The sequence below is a fragment of the Mustela erminea genome, chromosome 5, assembly GCF_009829155.1.
Source record: "Mustela erminea isolate mMusErm1 chromosome 5, mMusErm1.Pri, whole genome shotgun sequence".
NCBI lineage: Eukaryota > Metazoa > Chordata > Mammalia > Carnivora > Mustelidae > Mustela > Mustela erminea.
Genome location: NC_045618.1, coordinates 19273154 through 19298226, shown reverse-complemented (window position 1 = coordinate 19298226; position 25073 = coordinate 19273154). Strand labels below are relative to the sequence as shown.

Sequence of the window (25073 nt, the reverse complement as noted above, 5' to 3'; positions counted from 1 at the left end):
CTGTCTTGTTAATTTTGGCCATTCTAACTGGTGTAAGGTGGTATCTCAATGTGGTTTTGATTTGAATCTCCCTGATGGCTAGTGATGATGAATATTTTTTCATGTGTCTGTTAGCCATTTGTATGTCTTCTTTGGAGAAGTGTCTGTTCATGTCTTCTGTTCATTTTTTGACATGATTATCTGTTTTGTGTGATTTGAGTTTGAGGGGTTCTTTATAGATCTTGGATAGCAGCCCTTTTTCTGTACTGTCATTTGTGAGTATCTTCTCCCATTCCGTGGGTTGCCTCTTTGTTTTGTTGATGGTTTCTTTTGCTGTGCAGAAGTTTTTAATCTTGATGAAGTCCCAAAAGTTCATTTTCGTTTTTGTTTCCTTTGCCTTTGGAGACATATCTTGAAAGAAGTTGCTGTGGCTGATGTTGAAGAGGTTACTGCCTATGTTCTCCTCTAGGATTCACATGGATTCCTGCCCCATGTTGAGGTCTTTTATCCATTATGAGTTTATCTTTGTGTATGGTGTAAGAGAATGGTCAAGTTTCATTCTTCTACATGTAGCTGTCCAATTTTCCCAGCACAATTTGTTGAAGAGACTTTTTTCCACTGGATATTTTTTCCTGCTTTGTTGAAGATTATTTGACCATAAAGTTGAGGGTCCATATCTGGCCTCTCTACTCTGTTCGACTGGTCTGTGTGTCTGTTTTTGTACCAGAACCATGCTGTCTTGGTGATCACAGCTTTGTAGTAAAGCTTGAAATTAGGCAACATGATGCACCCAGTTTTGTTTTTCTTTTTCAACATTTTCTTAGCAATTCGGGGTCTCTTCTGGTTCCATACAAATTTTAGGATTGTTTGCTCCAACTCTTTGAAAAATGCCGGTGAAATTTTGATCGGGATGGCATTGAAAGTATAGATTGCTCTAGGCAGTATAGACATTTTAACAATGTTTAGTCTTCTGATCCATGAGCATGGAATGGTCTTCCATCTTTTTGTGTCTTCTTCAATTTCTTGAGTGTTCTGTATTTCCTTGAGTACAGATCCTTTACCCCTTTGGTTAGGTTTATTTCCAGGTATCTTATGGTTCTTGGTGCTATATAAATGGAATCGATTCCCTAACTTCCCTTTCTATATTTTCATTGTTAGTGTATAAGAAAGCAACTGATTCTATACATTGGTTTTATAACCTGCCACATTACTGAATTGCTGTATGAGTTCTAATAGTTTGGGGGTGGAGTCCTTTGGGTTTTTCATATAAAGTATCATGTCATCTGTGAAGAGAGAGAGTTTGACTTCTTCATTGCCAATTTGAATACCCTTTGTATCTTTTAAATTTCTGCCGTACCCTTATTTTAGCTACTCTAAGCCAGGCCTCCTTCTGTTGGCTGAGAAAATTATCCCCCTGAGAAATCAAGCTGTTGCTACTGTTTGTGATTGGAAGGCTTATTAAATCCAAGTCTTCCAAGCAATCAGTTGTTAAGTCTAGGCAGATTTGAAAATAATCATGTTTAGTTAAGGGATATCAGTGGTTAAAAGGGAAAACAGTACCACCCTTTTGTTTCTTTGTAGGGGGCTTGGGAGCGGGTGGCACAAGGGGAGGCCAATAGAAAATAGTGAATGTAGAGCATTTCTTCTAGGTAGATGTAAAAGACAGTTATTTAAGAGCTGACTCTGAGGTTTTCTAACACCAAACCAAATGTCATCCTCAAGTCCATAGAGGACCTTTGAAGGATTTCCAGTGTGATGTCTTCTCAAGCTTCTGGGCACAGTTCCCATCTCTATTCACAAGCTCTATTAAATAAAGGCAGAACCTGGAAGTAGACCAGAAATCCAGTTTCACACCAGAACACAGGAGACTCCTGGTTCCTAGAAGCACTGCCTGCTGCCAGCAGAGAGGTATAGGGGAGCATCTCTCTTTAGGCTCTGGTTTCCACACTGGCTCAGACAGAGGAGTTTCAAGAACCCTTAATATCCCAAACCCTGTGGCTCTTTAGAGCCCAGGTTTCAAATAGAAAAGTAGTCAATATCCCACGTGACAGTCTCCTGGCAATATGCTTTTAACGTGCAAAATTTTCAAGCACTAAAAGTAGAGGATGGGTAGATACCACAAAAACTCCAAGGTTCCCCACCCTCACCCCACACTTTCTGAGTCATTCTCAAAGTAAGGTGGTCATTCTTACTGTGCCCACCCAGCATCTCATGGCCCTGGATCTGTCTGTCTCCCTCTCCTGCCCTTGCCCTCTGAGCCTCAGATATTTATGGGAAGGCTGGTGTGTTCTGGGCAAGATAACCGGGTGGTGTCCAAAAAGAAGGGGACCACTTCTTCAGAACCCCTGCCTGAACATCTCAGTCCCCAGGGAACAAAAGTATGATTCTTTCAAGCTGGGCCCAGGAGAGCTCTTGGCTGCTTCCCAGCACTTGTTCTCCCAAGGCCATGTCCGTACTCTATAGGCCCCTCCCCTCTCTCCATAGTGTCTTGCTGGCAAGTCCCTTTGCCCTGACAGCAGACTTGAGCCTCTGTGGTGCCTCTTGGCCTTTCATTACTATTGCCAAAAGGGATTTTTCTATGCAGTCTGTAGTATTCTGTAGTATTCATTACTGTTGCCAAAAGGGATTTTTCTATGCAGTCTGTAGTATTCTATGCAGTCAGGCCCTTCAGATCCTCTGGGCTTCCCCAGCTCACACCTGAGGGGACGGCATCCCTCAGCTGACGCAGGAGCGGATAAATCCTCATCTCTGAGGAACGTAGTGAAAAGAATCTGCACTTCGTTACCATCAGTCTTGCCCCCCCTTTGCCCCATCTGCCACCACAGTGCCCAACACCCCTGACAGGGCCATCACTCCTCTGGATGGATGTGCTGACTGTTAAAACACAGGGTGCTTTGGCGGGGGAAGGGAAGGTTCCTCTGAATCAGGGACACAAGGGGACAGTTGGGAATAGGTAACCCCCGGCACCGGATACCATGGTGGGAAGGGAAAGAATCCCATTCTTCTTCCTTCTCTACCTCACTGCAGAGTAGGGCCATGGAGATTTGACCCACTGCAGAGGGACCAGGAGATTCGATCTGGAGCCCCTGAAGTACTTGCACCTGTCACACTCCAAAGAGGACAGCGACATAAGATGGGGGCTGGCTGTATATTTCCCTACAACTGAAATATCATGCTTCGTTTACATGTCATTTTTGCTATCCATTGTTAACTACAAGTTCCTTTTTGACATCTGGGAGGTAGGATGTATTAGACCAGGATTTTGCATCTTTGGAAGGTTTTAGCTATCCTTCCACTTCCGGCCCTTTTCCAGCCTGGTGTCTGCAGCCCCACTAGGTTAATTACTCTTTAGTACAAGAAGCAGAAAGCATATGTTTCTCATTCTCACCCAGTCTCCCAGTTTCCACTCACAAAGCTGGTACCGTGACAGGGACAGTGTTCTATTCGGCAGCCTTTCCTTGGCAGGATCTGGGGAGCACATTGCTGGAGAGAGAAACACTCCGTACCCTTCAGCTTCAGCTTCTCTGCTGTCTTCTTGCTTGCTAAGCCAGGCACGTGGTCTTCTTGTTGAGCTATCCTGGAACTGAAGTTCAGGGTTGGTTTCCCCATCACTGCAGAGCCCCTTGGCAGACTGGGAAAATGAGTGGAGCTGAGACCTACTTATGCTGCATCAGCCTACATTCTTGGAAACCTCCCTGATGCTGGCAGTCCGGAGACCCAGAGGGGGTCCCACAGGACCAGCCAAGAGGGTCCTTGGCTTCACACAGGATGGAAATCAAACATGAGCCAGCGGGAATTGAGAGCAGAGTTTACTGAAAATGTAGAGAGAGCAGATACAGATGGAGCATCTGAGAGACTCCGAAAGGAAAGGAACATGTATCTCATCTTTATTTGGGGTCTAGGGGTTTTTACTGAGGACAGTGGCCTGGTATAGAGTCCCCTTAGACATCCAGGAACCAGTTAGAACAAAGACAAGGGCCCAGGTGTTACTCCTTATAGCCAGGGGTCTTGGTGTCGCGATGTCTAGCGCCAGTGGTCTGGAATGCATATATGGTAGCTTTGTCCAGTCATTCTCACCTGGTCCTTCCTTAGAAGTTATATGTTCTAGGGAAGTCGTGAACTCCCTGTCCCTTACAATGATGACATACAGTTATTTGCACCATGAAACACATATGCAGTGGGGTAGGAGTGCAGGTCCAGCAAGAATAGAAGCAGGAAAAGGAGCAAAACACAGATTTTTATGGAATCCTTCAGTTTTCTTGCCTCATTCCCATGCCTCATGTGTGCCTCCATCTACTGCAACCAAGCCAGAGGAGGGCCCACCACAGACATGAAGGAGGACAGGAGTCCCAGTAAACCATTGTGCAATTTGGGAGGGTGGGGAGTGGAGGGAGCTCAGCCATGTCGATGATGCTGGCATCTGGAGCTGACAGTGTCTACATGGGCCTCATAGCCTTCTGGGGTTCAACAAGTCACACCAGGCCCTTGGCAGGGAGCACTTCTGCACTGTAGGCCCAGAGCAGGCAGGGATGAAGGCTCTGGGACCAGGATGGAATTCACTGTGTCTGTGGTTGTTTTTAGAAGCACTCACTGCTTCTGTAGTCTTCTTTTGAAATAAAAGAATGGTTTTTTCCAGTGCGTTTTCTTCTCCTAAAAAGCTAAAGAGAGCCTCACAGAACTTTTCAGCATTAGAAGTATCTCCTTTGTTCTGCCTTATTATATCTCACCATTCACTTTTTCAGTTAGCAAAGGCATGTTATGTTATGTCATTCTTTGACTAAATTGATTTGACACAGAGAATGCCCCAGGTTTAATAGCACAGAAAAGGCATCCCTCTTTCTGTTGGAGATTATGTTTGCTCTTCAGGCACCTCATTGTCAAAATCAATTTAGGCTGACGTTCTTTCATTTTCTTGGATGCCGTGTAAAGCCTTCAGGGAGGTTCTACTCTGGTTCTTCCAACTCAGGCTCTTCTAATAGATGACACTCAGGGATTTAGAGGGCTTTTCACAGATGGCATCAGCACAACCATCAGCAGGCAGAAAAAGTAGACATAAATGAAGGTCATACAGAAAGTCACTATGAGGGGCACCTGGGTGTCTCAGGGGGTTAAGCCTCTGCCTTCAGCTCATGTCATGATCCCAGGGTCTTGGGATTGAGCCCCGCATTGGGCTGTCTGCTAGCAGGGGGTCTGCTTCCTCTTCCCCCTCTGCCTGCTTCTCTGCCTACTTGTGATCTTTGTCTCTCTGTCAAATAAATAAAATCTTTAATTTAAAAAAAAAGTCACTGTGAAATAACCTGTGGAACTTTCCCTTCTCTAAATGTCCATGGCATTTAGTTCCTGTTATCTATACCTGGCCACTAATTCTTCTCTGGGTATGTCATCGGGTTGTCTTATTTCTCCCAGAATCTGTGAGTCTGTAAGTAATTTGTGGGCATGGATATACTTTTAATGCCAGTGTGCTGACATCCACCGCTCCTGGCCCATTGATGGTATTCAAATTAGTTCAGTCACATTGCCTATGCCCGTATGGTCCAGCATGGTAGCACTCAGCCACAGGAGGATCTTTATAGTGGTCTTAATTAAAATTTAATAATATAGGAGCTCTAGTTCCTCTCCCACACTAGCACGTTTTAAATGCTCAGTAGCCACCTGTGGCCAGTGGCTGCCATATTGGACAACACAAATAGGGATTTTCCTTCATTACGGAAAGTTTCACTGGACAGCAAGGGTGAGTGCTTGTTGATTCATCTGTGATCCCCACCAGACTGTGGGCTTTCTGCAGGCAGGACTCTGTGCCACTCATTGCTTTATAACTGGTACCCTGAAAATTCTGGTACAAGGTCATGTTCAGTCAGCTCTTACTGAAAGAGTGAATAGCAACTCTACTTTAAATTGTGTTCAGTCTTCTAGAATAGGAATCATGAAATGATTACATCCTGAACTGAAAAACCTTTCATAGTATCTGGTTTAAGCCCCTCACTTTCCAACTAAGAAAACAGGCCTAGGATGGTTGAAGCCTTGTGTCGGGTCCCCTAGCTAACTGGGGCAAATCTTTAACACCAACCATGACCTCTTTATCCTTGGACCATCACTCTGTCCACTATGTCAGAGTGTCTTATTATCTTTACTTTCAAATGGCAGTGAGGAAGTCGTCCTTAAATGATAATTCAGAAGAAAATGTCCTCAAGTTGATCAAGTTTGCCTACCTACAAGCAATCTAGAGCAGATATATTCAGTGTGTGTGAATTAAGAGCATTTCCATTAGATTTGGGACCAGGGTAAAGATGTCCATGTGGTAACTAATATTTTCCATTGTTTTGGAAATCTGCCAAATTCCATAAGGCAAGAAATGAGGTATAAGCATTGAAAGGGAAGAGTCAGAGTGGTGGATATCTGCATGTGGTAAGAGAATCATCTGACAAACTATTTCAACCACTGTGTCCACATTGATGCCAATCACAATAACCCATGGCTTTCATGTACACAGGTAGGTCAGTTACGGCAGAATAAAAAGCAGACCTCATTCACCACATCTAGCAAAGACGTGGAATACCCAGCCTCATCACTAAGAGGCTAGATACTTGCTCAGGTCTACCCGGCCCGGAAAGATGGTCTCAGAAAAAAGAGGCTGGCTGGCAGCGAGGAGTCTAACCAGCCCTGTCACACACTCAGGGTGGGCACACCCTTGCCGGAGTAAGGGGCACTCTCATCTGTGCTATGCTCCTTCTCTCTTTTCTTTTTCTTTCTTTACCTCTCTCTCACCAGTGAACTGAATTTTTGTTATGTGAAAAATTAACAGCCCATTTGATGTGACTCTTCCATGTGAGTAAACGCATATGCACGCGTGTGCACACGTACGTGGTTCCGGGCCCGACTGAGGAGAGGACAGACCTGGCTCAGATACTTGACTTCAAAATCCCTTAAGTGTCAGTTCAAGAACGTGAGTGTTTTCCTTACATGAGCGCTCTGGCTAGGGAAGAGAGATGGCTTATAATGTACATGTCTTACCTATCTTCTCCGCTATGGTGTAATCCACTATGGCAAAATGGTTTTCACACCAGCGCTCTGTGGATTGTGATTCGCCCATTGACTATTCAGAATTTCATGGGCTTGTGGGATCATTCTCCCCGCGATGATCCAGTGTGTGTAGGAGGTAAAGCTGAACCTGTAGAGACCCCCAGATCTACTCTGGAAGTTGCACTGCTGCTCAATTCCTGAAAGCTGACAGGCTCACTTCCCTGTGCACAACCAAAAACTAACAAAGACTTCTCTGGGGTGAAAGGATTTCGATGTGATTGCTGCCTACTTGTTTTGTTCCTCCCTCAAAGGGGTTATGGGTAATCATGACAGTTTAGCCTCTATAAACGAGTGCACCCTGTTACCCCTAGTGACTTTCTACACATGCAGGTGATATTTCTTAGTGGCTGAAGAGGGCACGTGTGGTTCTTGGCAAAGAAGTATTGACAGTGAGAATTTTCCTATCAAGGAAAAGTAAAGGTGGGCTGTTGGTTATTATCATGTTAAGTAATATTAACTAAAAGCTGTCTCTCATTTCCTAGAAATGAGGCACGAGCCATTTCTGTTACTGTAGCATTAGTGAGTGTTTCCTGAAAAGGGACTGTCGTTCTGCCCACAGGGCTACTGGGATAGGGCCTGGACTGGCTGAGAACCCCTTCAGTGGAGAGGCTACATTGCAGGAGCTGTTTCCCTAGGTTCCCAGGCAAGACCACTTTGAGGGGAGGTGGGACCTGATTGCATACCTGATGTCAAAATCCCAGTTGCTTCTCAGAAACAGTTTCCACAAGTAGGCTCAGAGCCAGGCAAAATCAAAGCTTTCAGCATGGCAGATACACCAAGCCCAGAACTAGAACACCCAACTCTGTCTATGGTTTTTCAGAATTTAGGGTGAAGCTAGGAGGGGTTGAACATTGTAGGGATTCTCTTAGAACTCCCTGCGTGGTATTTATCAGATTTCCTAAGGCAAGTACAGAAGCAGTGTGTTATTTGCTTTAAGATAAAAATCAACTCAAGGCCATTAAATTGTTATTGTGTCTGATAAATTTGGGTCATGTGTGACGTGAGGTCTGTCTGTATCCTTAACCCTACTGTTACTTAGAATTAGCATGTGTGCTTAATGCTACCCATTTTTTGTTAAATATAATGTTGCCAGAAGTAATAGATGCCATGGGACATAAATCTAAAACAACATACATTACTCAGTCAAGTATTCCTGAACTTAATCTAAAAATAGCTTAAACAGTAGTTTATGTAAACCTCAAACATCAAGACTCCCAGCCCAATGCTAGTTCATCTAGCTGTAAATTCATGAGGCAGTTCGTTAGCATTTGAACATTTTAAACCAGATCAAGCATGACCTGTGTTAGACACAGGCTCCAGAAATCCAAGAATCCCACTTTTGGCTGATCTTGCTGACTGGAACATTCCTTGGGGAAGTCCTCCTCTGGGGCCGGCATCCTGAAACGCTCACATAACGTACTGTGCAGGCCCACAACTATGGATGGTATAGCCAGCTTTTCTGAACAACTGTTTTAAACAGAACTCTGTCTCCTGAGAGACAAGGCCCTCTGGCCAGCAGAGTCTGGCGGTGCGAGCAAAGGAGCCTCTTTCATTTTACAACCAACTTGACCACCAGAGAAAACTTAGAAGTGGTCACAAAGGAAACATTCCTCCATCTGTGGTGAGGCCACTCTGCCAGGGCTTGGATCTCCCCCAACTGTGGTTTCCCAAACGGCGTCCTTGTTGTTTGAAAAAAACCATCTGGTGGCCGCTCTGGAGCTCCCAGCCTGGGATGATGGGAACCGGCTTCTAAAAGCACAAAGCCAGATGAACAACTGACTCACACGTTGGTTCTCTGTAGAACTGGGTTCTCCGAGGTTGACAACAAAGCCCTTTCACCTGGTCCACTGCTGTGCTTACACCTTGTCACCGAAGGTCACTAGGGGTAACAGGGTGCACTCGTTTATAGAGGCTAAAATGTCATGAGACATTTTATTTCTGTCTCCTCTACACACTGAGCAGAGTTCACTGAAATCCCTCAACATTTTCACAAGATCCATTTGAAAACTCTCTCACTAGTTTTATGTAAAGATCTCAAATCAAACCCTAAATCAAATGCAAGATGGCTTTTAACATTCTTTGTTATAAATGCACTTGAAAAACCAACTAGTTCCTTCAAATGTTAACACGAAACAAAGAGATGATAGATAGACAGATGATAGGTAGGTATAGATAGATAACGAGCAGGGAAAAAAATTAAAAACTGAGTCGTGGCATTGAAAAAGAGGATTCATTCAGCTAAGTAACTACTGGAAATATATCTAAATTATTTCTCTTGGTCAGACTTCTGGGGCAATCTATCGTTTCTTCATTTTGCTTTAACCGGATGCCTACCTGGTCTCTTGGCAGCAGGGCAGGACTGTCTAAGCAGAGAAGACTCGCATCATTCCATTGAATGAGCCGCCACTGCATGACTTAGCACCCCTGTAATGGATAATGGATTCTCCAATGTTGTGTTGCTTTCCCCCATATTAAATAGATAATTCATCCAAGAAATATGCATGGAATGCCCGCTCTGTGCCAGTCACTGGTGGAGAAACTGGGTTAGAATGCTGCCCTGAGAGAATCTGGGGAGCTGGAAGAGCCTTTGGGAAACGCAGAGGGAGGGCATTGTTGAGGGTAGGGTCTAGTAGAGCAGTCCGGACCATGGCACAATGTGGCCATCCACACGAAGGTGACGCCACCGGTGTGCTTTCTTCTGAAAGGATAGTAGTTAGTCATTTGACCAACTGACCAAAAAAATTGGTCCAAGTGGGGAAATGTAAAGAAATTATACTTAGGTGCCTTCTATATTTTGTTTTAGTTTAAGCCATGGAAATGTTAAATTTTTTCACCAATTTCACGGTGGGGGTGAAAACTTTTTCTTTGAGGGCTAACTGGACTTAACATATCACCTTCTTCACACAGGCTGCAACTGTAACGAATAGAGTCCAAGGGTGGTTTTTTTTTTTTTTCTTTTCTAGATGGAGTAGAACATAAAAGACCCTTATGAAGCGGGCCAGCGCAGATTTTTATATTTTTCCTCCGTCATCTTTTACACTTGTCTTGCCCACCCCCAGTTGGCAGTGGGCTATTTTTAGCTACTCACTAAGTTAGTTTTCCTGAAAACAACAGCTTTTGTTTTCTTGTTTCATTGATTAGCACAACATGTGACCACCTGTGTTAACTGACACAGGTGTTAGTGACATAATTAGGTTTGAGAAGCCCAGGTTAAGTGTACTCTTGACTCATAGGAGCAGAAATGCATAGGTGAGCAGAGTGCCCAGCTAGCCTGGAGACCTAGGAGCACGAGGGCCTGCCGGTATATTTCAAGAAGGATGTGGAAAGTTTTGACTAATCCAACTCTATGTGATGGCGGTGAAGGCTGTGTCTTGTAGGCAAGCGTATGGAGGGACCTAGAGGGCATGTAGAGTAAAAACAGGTGGGTCTCTGTTGAGAGATACCAGAATTAAGTAGCCAACACGGGGAATTGATGGAAAATGGTCAGAGACATGTGATGGAAACTGGGAAAAGTGGCTCTGGAGAAGCCTTTAGAACCTCTTTTTGGAGTTATCTCTGTGTCTTCTCCTTGCCCAGGCTCACAGTGATCTGATGTCAAGGATGGCATATCATGCATCATTCTTTGTTCTATTTCTAGTCCATTAGCTGGCACTTGGGAAACTTCTCTTATATATTTTTGAATGAAGGTAGGTGCATGTCATCTCCGTTGAGCTTGTTGACAAAGGATGGGCATCCTTGAGCACAGTGAGTCTCTGCCCTGGAAATCACAGATCGACAAAGTGTGGGCCCTCTGATCTCCTATGTTCTGTGTCCCAGGTTATCCCAGTGACAGCAGATGTGCAAACTAAGACCATCATTCAGCCTATAGTGTGTGGAGGGCCACATACATCTAGATAGGCATCCTGGTGTCTGTTAGGTACCCTGGGGCAGGGAAGGTTGACAGGTATGATCTTGGTAGACCCAGGTATAATGATGTGATATAAAAGATAGAAAAGCCACATTTTTCACTGATTTGAAGATTTGCACCCATGATATTATGTAAGCCAAAGTCTGGATGAGTGTCAAAAAGCAAGTGTAATCATCAGAAACTTAGAGTTTAAGAACTATGATACCACAGTGAATGTAATTTGTTCATTTTTTTCATGCATTTAGCAAATGCTATGGTGTTCTGTGTGCTTCATTGGTCTTCATTCATGAAGTAAGGAAATCATCCTCCTGTTTCTATATGAACTTGTGGTTGTCAGTCTTCTCTGTTGAGGATAGCCAAGTACCGAGTATCAGCCTGTGTCACTCTTGGTCTCTCAGGTTTGACTTAAGTTAGCCTAGTATGTGAAAGCCTATAGTCTAAGTGTCCCTCTCTCCTTTTCCTTTCCCTCGGGCAGCTTGGGGATGAACCATGATGATGACCACTCGTCCTGTGCTGGTAGATCCCACATCATGTCAGGGGAGTGGGTAAAAGGCCGGAACCCCAGCGACCTCTCTTGGTCCTCATGCAGTCGCGATGACCTTGAAAACTTCCTCAAGTAAGTCTTTGAATCATTCTATACAGTCGCTACATTTGAAAATACTTCCAGAAGACACAACAGTTGGAGTCTTAGCAAGTATGGGAAGGAGAAATGAGTCTCTTAGAACTGTGAACTGGTAAAGAGGCAGTCAGTACAGAACCTCCCCTATTGGACCAAGACTTCCTCCCAAGTGTGTGTCCAGTATGATGCAGGGCATTCAGCTGCTATTCATAAATGTTTTGTTGCTTGATTAAATGTCAACATGGTGACTGTGACTTGAAAAGAACCTCATTGTGTTTCCCTGCAGTATTTTTGACCCTGGATGGACACCGTCTTAGCAGTGTCCCTGGGCTGCTCTGCAAAAGGACATTTCCTAATGTTCAGGCTGCTTCCCTTGATAGGGAACGCATTTGCTGAGGAGCGAGGCCCGCTCACCTCCCTCCCATGTGGGCATGGGCTCTGTCTATCTCACTGTCACTTTCTTTCCAGAATATATCTGCACCATTCCACTTGCAGATTTTCATGGAAGAGCTGGCCGTCTGATTTCAGACCTTTGTCAAACAAGGTTGTAGCTCCTGTACCATAAGCATCCCTTAGTGTCAAGACCTCAGGGACAAACTTACAGATTAGATGGACAGACCCTAATCACTTCCTTACTTAGCTGGAGTTATCCGTCCTCTCCATGGAGACAAAAGGAACTCAGGGAATCTTACCTGCCTATGAAGATTTGTAGTTCAGTAACACATTAAAGCACCCAGTGAATTCAGGACTGGGCAGTTAAGATATCACTCTGCCTTCTCTCCTCATCCTGAGTCTTCTTTTGTGACATTTCCTGCAGTTAGGGAAATTAAGCGGTACACAATTCTTAAAAATGGACTTGTTAGTTTTAATATAATTTGTTTCCTCCTGAGGACTTGTTATCATAGAACCTTAATGAAATATTGTAAGCCACTTGACATTGTTTCATTTTTCCCAGAAGGGTCAGTGAACCAAGGTGGGGCATTTTCATTTGCTCATACACACGTGGCTGGTCCCACTGCCTTTGTTCAAGTGTTGTGTATATCAGAGCCCAGGAGAGGTGGACCAGTGTCAGCCTGTGTGTATTCATGTGCAGTTCTGCCCCTTAGGAATCTTGGTGAGAGGCTGGCTTTCCTTTCCACGACCATCTGCCTTGCTTTGGGAATTGAGAAATCAAAGCATTCAAGTATTTAACCTCCTAATGGAGCCACAGCCCCCCAGTCCAGTTTCTCAGAGTTGCTCTCAACATCTGTGAACACTCCCACCCTGGTTGCCGTCCTGATGTCTTTTGCAGGCCGTGCCACCAGCCAGCTTTCGGGGATGGGATACCTGGACCCATCCACTGTCTCGGCCTGCCACAGCCCCTCCAAGAGAATCTGCAGAGTTGGAAATAAGCACTTGGTTTTTATTTGAAATGGAACAAAATGACCCTAACTTCTCTCTTTTTTTCTTCATTCCTAGTAATTTTGCTCAGAGACGTATTCTAAGAAAATACCCTAGGAATCTATTTCAAAAGCATTCTCATCCGAGAATGCTCAAACTTGAGAAAGGTACATTAGCCTCGTGGGTGTGCTTCTCAGGCCCTTTCCTAGTTGCTAAACTCCCATTGCCTTTGCCGTAAATATCTGCATTGGGCCAGGTTGAAAAAAAGAGCAAAAAGAACCAAAAAGCACCATCCATGTGCCGGGGCTTGGGGCATCCTGCCATCGGTAGTTTGGAGATGCAGCCTTCTCACCTGCTCTTGGCTGGCAAATCAGAACAGAAACCTGGGCAGGCCACTTGTCAGTCAGCTTGCCTCTTGGCTATTCCAGGTCAAAAGTCAGCGCATGTCTGCTGATCACCGACCCCAGGAGCCGGCATGCCATCCGTCTCCCTCACAAGCTGCCAGGGATGCACTACAGCGCCAACGAGCAGTGCCAGATCCTGTTTGGCACCAATGCCACCTTCTGCCGAAACATGGAGGTAAGCAACCGCAGGAGGGCTGGCTCAGGAGAGAGCGCCTGCCTTCTCTTGGAGGACACTGCTCTCCTACACCACTTGTGCACGCGCGCACACACACACACACCCCTGCATATGCACGCACACATTCACTGATCCACGCACGCACGTATGGAACACCTTTGCAGTCATTTGCACAGGAGCACCCCATCCTTCTCGGAAGTGAGGTGGTGTCACCTGATCTCAAACCCCAGACAGCTATGGGAGGCAGCTGAAAACCGCGAAGCGCTGGGATGTGTCGGGTTGGGAACATTTCACTAAATAATAATATTGGTTATTTAATAGTGGTACCAGTGACCCTGTCAAGATGTTAGCATTTACTGAGCCATGCCCGCATGGTGTGTCCTTTGCTAGAGCTTCTAATGTGTAAGCCCATCAGCCCTCACCACAGGCTCCCCGGGCTGCTCTCCCCAGTGTACAGGGGGTAACACCAAGGCTCAGAGTTGAAGCGGTCGTTCCGAATGGCTTGGTTCATAGGCAGGAGAGCAAGGGTCTCAGTCTGTTTGCCTGCAGAGTGCATGCTTTCTCACCACGCTACAGATGGCAGGCCATGGCTTGGCCCTTCTGGGGGTGGAGGTACCAAGATGGACACGTGGGGACCTGGGGTGGTGCCATGTCTGTGCCATGGCCCAGGGGGAGGCCAGAGCAGCTGGTGTGCTAGCCGGCCATTGGCAGTTGGCTCAGATAGAGGGCCAGGGCCTGTGCTGTTCTGGAGCAGAAGGCCAGAAGCAGGAGAACTAGACCAGGTGGGGTCATGTAGGACTCAGGAGCCAGTGGCAGCTGGCCCACGGGGGCCGTCCTAGAGCTGGAGCTCAGGTTAGAATCGAGTCCCCGGGGCAGGAGCCTGGAGGGTGGGGCAGGTTCCCAGAACAAGAGCCGAGGGCAAGACTAACTCCAGGACAGACACACCAGGGATTGTGCCTCCAGATTGAGACCCTGGGGTCACAGCCAGGCAGAACAAGTCCGTCTGGACTCCGGGAAGTGGGATGTTGCCTCTCGAGGGCTTCCTAGCTCTGAGGGTGTTGGTTCAGGAAATCAGGGCAGAGTCCTCAGGTGGAGAACAACCTGCCATTGTTTGGGGTGCAGAAAAGGGCAGAGCCTCCTCAGCACTTCCCATTAGCTGTCTCCCTGAAGGGCATTTGTTCACTGTCGTGAATCCTTCTCTCCCATCCCCCTGCAGAGGTGCCAGCAAGGGGCCCTTCCAGAGCCATCTCCCACTGTGCACCCCAGTGCCTTGTACCTTACACCTCGTTGGGGAGATGCAGTGAGCCCCAGGATTTACTCATCCCCGGCAGTCTGCCACTGGTGTGTCTGGTGCTCACCACTGGCCTTGACCATGAAGATGCTTCTTCATATACCATGTGCTAGCCAGGAGGCACCATATGCCTATCCCAGCCTTCATTGCTTTAAAGTACCTGACGACACAGAATCATCAGAAAGGCCAGCTTTCAGAGGGTCCTTTGATGGTGTGGTGTCTGCACAAAACCCATGTGGCTAGAACCCCAGTAGAGGACCCTGAGCATTCAGGAAGAGTAAAGATGCCCTGGACAGCGGGGATGGAGAAGAGGGAAGTGCCCAGCCGAGTCACAGGACACAGAGCAGCCACTCGGCCCAACCTCAGGGCTGGTGGGATATTGCAGGCCAGGCTCTGCTGGCCCATACGGGGGCAGGATGGATGGGGGAGGCAGTGGGGCTGGAGGTGAGGTGGGGATGGCAAGCCAGGCAGAGACCCCTTCCTGCCTGAGAGCTGCTGCCATTTTTTGCCTTTTAGGAGCCAGATGATTGCATACCAGTTGGGCCAGGAGGGATAGGAGGAGGGAGGTACCTATACTGGGGACTCATGAGTTCCCAGGCAGAGAGAGTGCATAGATAGGGTCAGCTTTCCATGCACTGAAACCCTGAGGACAACTGTCAAGGCAGAGACTTTGTACCCCATTTAACAGATGAGAAAACAGAATGCTAAGAGGGGTTAGGTAATAGGCCAAGGTCAACCAGCCAGGAAGGTGGGAGTGGGCTTCAGACTGAACCTGGGTGTGTCTATTACTGAGGAAGGAAAGACTATGTACAGTCATTTAAAGACAGACCCCAACAGGGAGGAAGGTGACCTGGTATTTCATTTTTCTTTGCTAGCTTCATTTTGTTTGAAGAAGACACTGAAATGTTAAGTAATAATCGGCTTAGCTATGTTACTTTTTTTTTTCCTCCCTAGAAGCTCAACATACAAATATATAAAGTGAGATCCTTTCATTGTGTAAGTTATAGGGAAACCAAACATTTATTTCCACAGCTCACCAGGAACCACAAAATACATTTTCCCACTTGCCTTTCCTTTGAGAGCTCACCAGTCCTAAAATAAAATGGACATTTGTCTCCCCAGTACCTAGCAGGAGCAAAAGAGCATGTGTTAGCACAGCTGTCTAGCTGGCCAGCAGCCTCAGGGAGCTGGTGGAAATTTTCCTGCTAGCAAGACAAGGGTGCTCCCTTCAGTGTGAATCTTACAGTCAGATTGCAGCAACTCACACAGTCAGATTGTGGTAATGCCATGCTGAAGCACAGGAGATAAGGATGGAGAAGAGAGGCAGGAGCCAGCTGGGAACCAAGAGCTTGGGGAGGGCTACCCTAGGCCTGGAATACACCATACGATTCAAAGCCAAACTAAGGCAGTACCCCACTACAGGGTTCTTTTTTTCTTTTTCTTTCTTTTTTTTTTTTAAAGATTAATTAATTAATTAATTAATTAGAGAGAGAGAGGGCATGGGTAGTGGAAGGGGCAGAAAGAGAGGGAGAAATAGTCTTAAGCAGACTCCACTCTGAGCACAGAGGCCATTGGGGGGGCTTGATTCTAGGACCCTGAGATCATGACTTGAGCTGAAATCAAGAGTCAGATGCTTAATCGACCGAGCCACCCAGGTGTCCCCCAACTAAGGGATTCTAAGGCTTGCTTTGTCATAAATTTACTCATGTGGTACCTTTGTGAATCTATGTTTCAGTGGGTGTTCAGTATAACAGAAGGGTGTACCTATGTTATATTGTTCCTTTCTTATCCCCTGTAACACTGACTTTTGGTGCTAGTATGAGCCCTTTCCCCTCTTCATCCTGTCCTCACTTCCTTCTGCATCTTCTTTCCACTACTCCGTTCCAGTTGAATTGCCTACCTGTTCTTTCTTGAACTTGCAGGGACACGCTCTGCTTCATGCTGGCATTTCCTCTGTCAGGATACTCTCCTCCCACTTGTCCCTGTGACTAAGTGCCTCATCTTTTTTGAGTTTTGGGGTTTTGTTTTTTCAGCTTTCTCAAGGAGGCCTACCCTGACCATGCAATTTAAAATTTTAATCTGGTAAGGGATGCCTCGGTGGCTCAGCTGGTTAAGCATCTGATACTCGATTTTGGCGTGGGTCATGATACCAGGGTCATGAGTTTGAGCCCTGCATCAGGCACAATGCTCAGCAGGGAGTCTTCTTGAGATTCTCTCTCTCTCCTCTCCTTCTGCTTCTTCCCCTAACTCACAGACACGCAATAAATGAGTAAATAAATAAAATCCTTAAAAATGTTAATCTGGTAACCCTCTCCCACCCACTCTTAGAGCACCCAGGTCTCCTGATTCCCTAAGGGAAAGCCCTACTTTCATAAACTTACCATTTTTTAACATGCTATATAATTCACTTGCTTGTCATAACTATTGATAATCTCCCTCTAGATGATAAACCCTTCAAGGGCAGGAATCTTTGCTTTTACTCACCATTGTTTTCCAAGTACTTTGTTTCAGTGCTGGCACATAGTAAATGCCTGTGAGTAATTGTTGATCTGGGATCCATCCATAACCCTAACAGCAAATTTAAGTTTTCATGTGACTTTACTCAACTACTGATGACCCTATGGATAAGCCTGTGTTGAAGAAGAAACTCTTAGAGACGTCCCTGTATAACTATAATGTGCTGACTCTCTCTAAACCTGAGTTAACTATCTGTTTCAGCAACATACATGTAAGACTTTGTCAAATGTCTTGCAGGGATCCAAAAAGATCTTTCCTGTGGCTTCCTTCTAGGGCAAGAAACTGTTCAAAGCAGCAGAGTAGATCTGGTAGTGAGTGACTGGTTGCTAGTGACCATCTCTGTGTGTCTCTTATTTGTGCATTAGTGCCCTCATTGGTAAAATCCAAGGCTCCTGGTGAGTTAATACACATAAGGTACCGAGAACTGAGTCTGTCACAATGTCAGCACCCAAGTACTTGAGCTGATATGTGTGTTATTATTACCCTGCTAGGTAGTACTTATTCCCATCCATGGAACACAGAACTAAATCTGTCTGTGTACATCTGTAGGCTCAGCATTTCTCTGTATTGAACTTCTCACTGGCATGAAAAATAAAGCATTATGTAACACCTGTAGTCTTCTGGCAGCCAGAGATATCCAGAACCAATCAGAAAGGTCTTTTAATCCTGTGCCAGAATGAACTTTATAACCATTATTATTCTTTAATGACTTTGAGGATTGAATTGGATCTCATGTAATAAAATGATTATGGTCCCAATGTTGCTTTTAGTTTCTTATTCTGACTTCTGCCTTTGGCCAAGATGAAGTAACAGGAACCAGATTTACTGCCCCACCTGAAGCAACTAAGAAATCAGATGAACTATATGAGCTATATGAAATAGTGATTTTTTTCCATTACATTGGACATCCAGCAAGAAAGAATTGTCATTCATGAGAGATGTGGAGCACATAAGGTGAGCCCTCTGATTATCCAGACCTACTGCCTGGACAGTCTCAAGGCTATGGCATGGGGAGGGAGAACTGAGAAGAAACAAACCTTCCTGAGTTGAAGAAATGGAGCTAGGAGCACAGAGAGGCCAAGGAAGTTAGAGTTCACAGAGAGAGGTTCCATAGAAGACCTTTATAAAGAAAAAAACCTCAGAAATGTGCACAAGATCTCCATGAGTCTTCAGCTTAGTACTCAGCAATGTATGTGTGAGAAGATGACCCAAGACCATCTGGAAACATTAGAGGGAAGAACCTCCAGAGCTCATGTAAAATGCACAGAAGGGTGTTGCATCAGTAGCGTGGCAGAATTAGCCCTGTCCTAAATGCTGATCTAGTGCCACCTAATAAAATTTAGAAGCAAAATCTGAAAGGATCACACTGGTTTTCAGGTGACTTAAACAGGCCCTAGAACAAAGCTAAAAAATACTTGTAGAAATACAAAATCATCTACCACTCAATGAAATAAAATTCACAATATCTAGCATCAAATAAAAAATTACCAGGTCTTCAAAGAGCTGAAAATTACATCCATGAAGAGGAGAAAAATTGATCAATCAAAACTGACCAAGAAAGACACAGAAGATAGAATTAACAAACAGTAATTGTAACCATAATCCAGATTCAAGAAGATAGCAGAAAGATGGAACATGTTAAGTAGAGATATGGAAGATATATAACAGATCCCATGGAAACTCTAGAAATGAAAACTCCACTGTCTGAAATGAAAGAGACCCTGTTGCTGGGAAATGAGAGATTGCAGAAGAAATCCTCAGTGAACTTGAAAATGAAGTGATTAAAAAAAGGTAAGACATAGAAGACCGTAAAAAATAAAAAAAAAAAAGAAAGAAAGAAAAAAAGAAATAGAAGACTGCATGAGTGAGCTGTGGGTCTTCAGGTTGAGATACACACACACACACACACACGATACCCCCAGACGGAAATGAGAGAGCAAGGACAGAAATACTTGAAATAATGGCTAAAAAAAATTTCAATCTTGGTGAAAATAAGCCCACAGATCCGAGAAACTCAGTGACCCCCGAGCAAAAGAAACATGAAGATAGACCAACGATCCTCATGATCCAGTTGCTTAAAAGTAATGATAAAGAGAAAACCTTAAAAAGGCCAGAGGAGAAAAGTTATGAACACGTAAACAAAGGTAAAAAAAAAAAAAAAAGCATATTTCTTATTCAGTGCAGGTGGGAAAATGGTAGAACAGCATCTTTAAAGTCCTGAGAGGAAAAAAAGAAAAAAAGCTGTCACCTTAGAAATCAATACCCAGCAAAAATCTCTTTGACAAATTAAGGTGAAATGGAGTTTTTCTGTTACGAAAAAGCTTAAGATAAATCATAGCTGGCCAACCCATGCTTTATTTATATTAAATCTTTCAGGCAGGGGCACCTGAGTGGCTCAATGGGTTAAGCCTCTGCCTTTGGCTCAGGTCATGATCTCAGGGTCCTGGGATTGAGTCAGGCAGAAAGAAAATGATTGTAGATAGAAATCTAGATGTACACAAAGAAATGAAGAACCCTGGAAGTAGGGGCTACATGGGTGAATATATGATATACTTAAGTATATTCAACTGTCTTTAAAAGATCCTTGACCATTTAAACAATTATCTCACAGAAAAAATAAGAGTACAATAAAGGACGTCCATGTCCATGTCCATGTCCTAATCCCAGAACCTGTGAGCTTTACCTTGTAGGACAAGAGGGACTTCTCAGGTTTTATTCAGTTAAGGGGAGATGGGGAGATTTCCTGGATTCCCTGGATGGGCCTGATGTAATCAGAAGGGTCCTGAGTGAGGGTGAAGCAGGAGATCAGAATAGGTAGCCAAAGGAAAAGGTGGGAGTCATACAAGGAGGTGGCCATCGGCCAAGGAGAGCAAGGCAGCTTCTAGGAGGTGGAAAGTTTAGGGAGATAGATTGTCTCCTCAAAGCCTCCAGAGAGGCTGGGAAAACCTTGATTTAAGCCCATTCATTGCAGCTGATTCTGGATTTCCAACCTCCAGAACTGTATGATGAGAAATTGATGTTCTCTTCAATCATGAGGTTTATGGAGATGTTTTTTTTTAGAGAGACAGTAAGAAACAGTAATAGATTTGCCATGGGAAACCAGTGCAGTAATGTAGAGTAATTAAGAGTAAAGTGCATGATATTCACACAAAGGCCAGGGCAGGAGAGAGGTTCATATACTACTGTAAGGTTTTATACTACGTATGAGGTGGAATGATTGCACAGAAAGATGGACTGTGATAAGTTAAAGATGTATAGTATCACCTGTCAGTCAACCAATAAACAACCCAACAAAGTTACAGCTCATAAGCCAACAAAGAAAACAAAATGTGAACATGTATTGCTTATCCCTGTGGCCCCTCAAGCATATTAGAAATAGGTTACATAAAGTGGATTCTAAGTGTATGTTTCACAATAGTCATTTATACTCCATTTGCTAAAATAATGGTGCAGTTGACTTTAGGGCCCATGACGTATTCCGTTTAGATGTAGGTCTCCTGGTTGCCCTGTGCTCATCCCACTTCTCCAGCTGTCCATTTCTTCACAAGAATCATGCCCATGATATCATGACATGTCAAGTGTCTCTGGTTATTTCAGAGATGAACTATGATGCAGAATTCTTAGCAAGATCCTCCAAATCACGTGAGGCCCCCTTTAATAGGAAAAAAAGGTACTACTTTCTGGATGGTGTGAAAAAGAAAGAAAAACACTCAGCCAGGAATTATAGGGCAATGAACATCACAAAGCCATTACAGCTCTGAGAATCTGGAGGAACCTCTTCTTTTACAAACCACACTCATGCAACTGTTAAGTTGGGAACACTGTCCCTGTTCTCAGGTCCAGGATCTCCCAAAACTTGTTGATGGCAAGCCCCTCAGTGGATATTTCTGTGCAGAGCAGTAGGGGGTAGGTTGGAAAAATACCTAAACTATCCATGAGGAAAGTGTGTGTGTGTGTGTGTGTGTGTTAGAAATTTCTAGAACTTTAAGCCTATCACACACACAAAAATAATGAAACGTAACCAAGTTTGGACACCGCCAAGGGAAGAAAACCACAAAACACACCAGTGCTGAGGAGTTGAACATTTTCTTTTTCATTTTCTGGAATAGAGACCCCTAAAAATAAGAAGAAAAGAAACTAGAGAGATTATATTTTCAGAAAAATACTAACCACCATGACTACCAGCGGGGAAAGTTTTCATTTTGCTTCTGCCTTTTATGAGGAACCAAAGCTGATCCCGGGAGAAGGTGGATGCCTATCATCTCAGAGGGTTATGTTTCTCATGGACACAACTTTATTGTACAGAAGCAGGGGTTCTGAACCAGGGGCTGCTGGATAGATTTCAGAGGTTTTGTGAACAAGGATGATGGAGGTTTACATCTTTATCTTTTTCCAATCTGTAACTGAAATGAGTACAGTTGGCCCTTAAACCGTGCTCTGTAGGAATCCACTTATATGTGGGACTTTTTAAAATAAATACAGTATAGTACTATGAATGTATTTTCTCTTTTTTAAAAGATTTTATTTATTTGAGAGCGAGCAAGCAAGCAAGCATGAGCCGGGAGGAAGAGGCAGAGGGAGAGGGAGAAGCAGGTTCCCTGCGAAGCAGGGAGCCAATGCAGGGCTCCAGCCCAGGACCCTGGGATCATGACCTCAGCCAGAGGCAGACACTTAACTAAGTGACCCACCCAGGCACTCCTGAATGTATTTTTCTCTTATGGTTTTCTTAACATTGACTTGTACTTGAACTAAATTTATTGTAAGAATACAGTATATAATAGGGGCGCCTGGGTGGCTCAGTGGGTTAAAGCCTCTACTTTCAGCTCAGGTCATGATCCCAGGGTACTGGGATCGAGCCCCACGTCAGGCTCTCTGCTCAGCAGGGAGCCTGCTTCCCCCCTCTCTCTCTGCCTGCCTCTCTGCCTCCTTGTGATCTCTGTCTGTCAAATGAATAAAATCTTAAAAAAAAATAAAGAATACAGTATATAATATAGGTAACATACAAAACATGTGCTGATCAACTGTTTATGTTATTGGTAAGGCCTCCAATCAGCAGAAGACTATTAATAGTCAGGTTTGGGGGGAGTCAGAAGTGACATGTGGACTTTCAGTGGTGTCAGGGGTCAGCATCCCTATGCCGGTGTTGTTCAAGGCTCAACTGTAGTTTCCTTCAACCATGGATGTTGGCAGTAAGCCACAACAGTCTTAGCAGCACCCATGATTGCCTCGGGATTAGGACTCCCAGATAGTTTCATACTGCGTGATGGTGTAGCTGCTATCTCAGGTTACCATTTACACTCACCACTACTTTAAAATTACAATGGTTAGGGTCGCCTGAGTGGCTTGGTTGATTAAGCATCTGAGTCTTGATCTCTGCTCAGGTCATGATGTCAGTGTCGTGAGATCAAGCCCTGTATCAGGCTCCCTACTCATCAAAGAGTCTGCTTGTCCCACTCCCTGTTTTCCTCCCCCTGCTTACTCTCTTGTCTCTGTCTCTCTCAAATAAGTAATCTTTAAAATGACAGTGGTTATTAGACCCAGGGCCAGATCTTCTCAGGTAACGTGTTGACAAAGAAACACATGGGTCACTGAACTATTTATTTTTGTATTTTGGATTATACTTCAGTTGTTTCCTTTGCAATCTTATGAATTCGGTAATTATGCATTGACAAATATTATTCTGCAAAGGTGTTTATAGGCTCCCCTGGTGACTCTTAGCAAAAGGCTGAGTGCTAGGCCATGGCAGGCCACCATCTGTCTCCAGCAGGAAGTGCTGGCTTGCCATGAGCTGTTCCTCTTCTTTAGTTGGAATTTAAATATAGAAGTTCCTTCTGACTGCAACTTTGTGTAGTTTTGGGGTTTTTGTTTTTGTTTTGTTTTGTTTTTAAGATCAATCAAAATTACAAGCCATTTCTGCATTCAGAGGCATTGGGTAAATAACTTGGGAAAAACAGTTGCTTTGGGAGCAGCCTAGCTTCAAATATTAACCAGACTTCTTGCCTTCTTAAAGACTTGCATACTAGAGAGTCCAGAGAAATTAAAATGCGGTCCATTTTCATGTCTAGGGCTCTGGAGATCCCCACACCATCACCATTACATCCATGTCTGTCTGCAAAATACTGGTATTGTAAGGCTCAGAGCTGTCTATGGAAATATGAACTACCAAAAAAAAAAAAAAATTGGCATCGATAGCTGGCATTTCTTGCAGCAATTATTGGCAAATATAGCTGTCTCCTCTTTTAGCCAATGGTAATGTGATGTTTTTAATTCAATAAAGCATTTCAAGAAAGTCCAAACATAAAAGTTATAAACATTGGATGGTAAATATTTATTACAAAGGGGAAATGAACTTTACACAATTAGCCTGGTCCATCTTCTTTATGATTACAAGTTCCTCCTGTCTCTGTCAGGAAAGTCACTAGAAAGCCAAGGCACTATTTAACAAGACTTTAAAGCTGTTGGGGCTCAGATATCCTGCTGGGTGGAGCAGAGGGTGAGAGAGCCCAAGGTACATCTTGTCAGCTGAAAGGAAGAGTGTCACATGGCTCCTGGAGACAGAAGGAAGAGATGCAGAGTTAGGACAACCTTATGACAATGAGCACAGTCTCTTAAAGCCCCCAGCTCTTTCCTGCATGAAAGATACTTATCTGCCCCCCCTCATCACCCTGGTTCCTGGAGATTCTGATTTGGAAGGTGCTATGTAATGACTACTCACCTTTAGCCCAACAATCTTCTTGGCAACATATTCCATCATTGCCCTGAAGCCCGTGTATGACAGCCCCACCTGGAGAGGAAGGTAGTGCTGGGAAGGGATGAACACCAGCCTTTTAATTGACTTGAGCAAGGGTGAGCCTACACATCCTGACATTTGCAATGGACAGGCATGTGCCAATCACGCTATTTTTTTTTTTTTTTTTTAAGCATTGAGCACAGAAGCTGTAGGCCACTTGTTTCAGGAAGGCAAGAGTGTCTAGAATGGTAATTGGGATTTAAGGGTCTTATGTCTTCTTTCTCTCTATTGTTTGCTCTCCCCCTCTAATTCTCTTGGCCTTTCTGCACAGCATGGAGCTGCTGCTCCTATCACACAGTGCTTAAGAAGGTCGCCTCCCAAATCAGGCACCCAGGGTCATTTCCTGCCTCTGCCTCTTGAGCAAGTTACACAGTCTCTTTTGCCTCAGTTTTCCAGTCTACAAAATGGGGTGGGGGAGCTCTACTTATATACCATTATAAGGGCTAAGTAACAAATGACATGTGCTGTGCACTCAGGAAGGGGTAGTACTACCACTGTTTTCTGTCCTGAAGCCAGTGGCAGAGGGAACACTATTTAGCTGACAGTCTTGTTGGTTGGTCCTTCTTTTCTGCATCTTTCCTTGTGCTTTCTTTCTTTCCGTCATTCTTCCTGCTGCCTTAGGAACACCAGGCATTGTTCTCCAGCATCCAGTCTCTCTCTCTCGTCACAACCTCACCCCCCCGCCCCACCCGCCACCTCAAGTTGCAGGGATGGAAAGGCTCTTTGCGAACTTTCCCAGATCTCATAGAGATTCTACAGGCGTCTTAATGACTAGAGGTCCCGGTGGGGTCCAGGAAGCTCAGAGTGTCAAACTTCCACCTGGAACTACAGGTGCTTTTCTCTCATGTTGGTCACTTCTACACCTGATGGGTCATTAGAAGCTTCTCCAGAGAAAGTCGGAAGTTTGAACGCCCTCCTCCAGATCGTCAGT

At 44.6% G+C, this 25073-nt stretch overlaps 1 protein-coding gene across 4 annotated transcripts in view; it reads left to right on the top strand.

Moving 5' to 3' along the window:
* ADAMTS17 (ADAM metallopeptidase with thrombospondin type 1 motif 17) overlaps positions 1 to 25073 on the top strand; it is a 326270-nt gene that overhangs the window by 155311 nt on the left and 145886 nt on the right. For all 4 annotated transcript variants that reach the window (XM_032342200.1, XM_032342198.1, XM_032342199.1 and 1 more), the window contains exons 9-10: positions 11442 to 11582; positions 13394 to 13544. In XM_032342200.1, coding sequence (XP_032198091.1) covers positions 11442 to 11582; positions 13394 to 13544 — 292 coding nt within the window. The remainder of the gene's footprint in view (positions 1 to 11441; positions 11583 to 13393; positions 13545 to 25073) is intronic.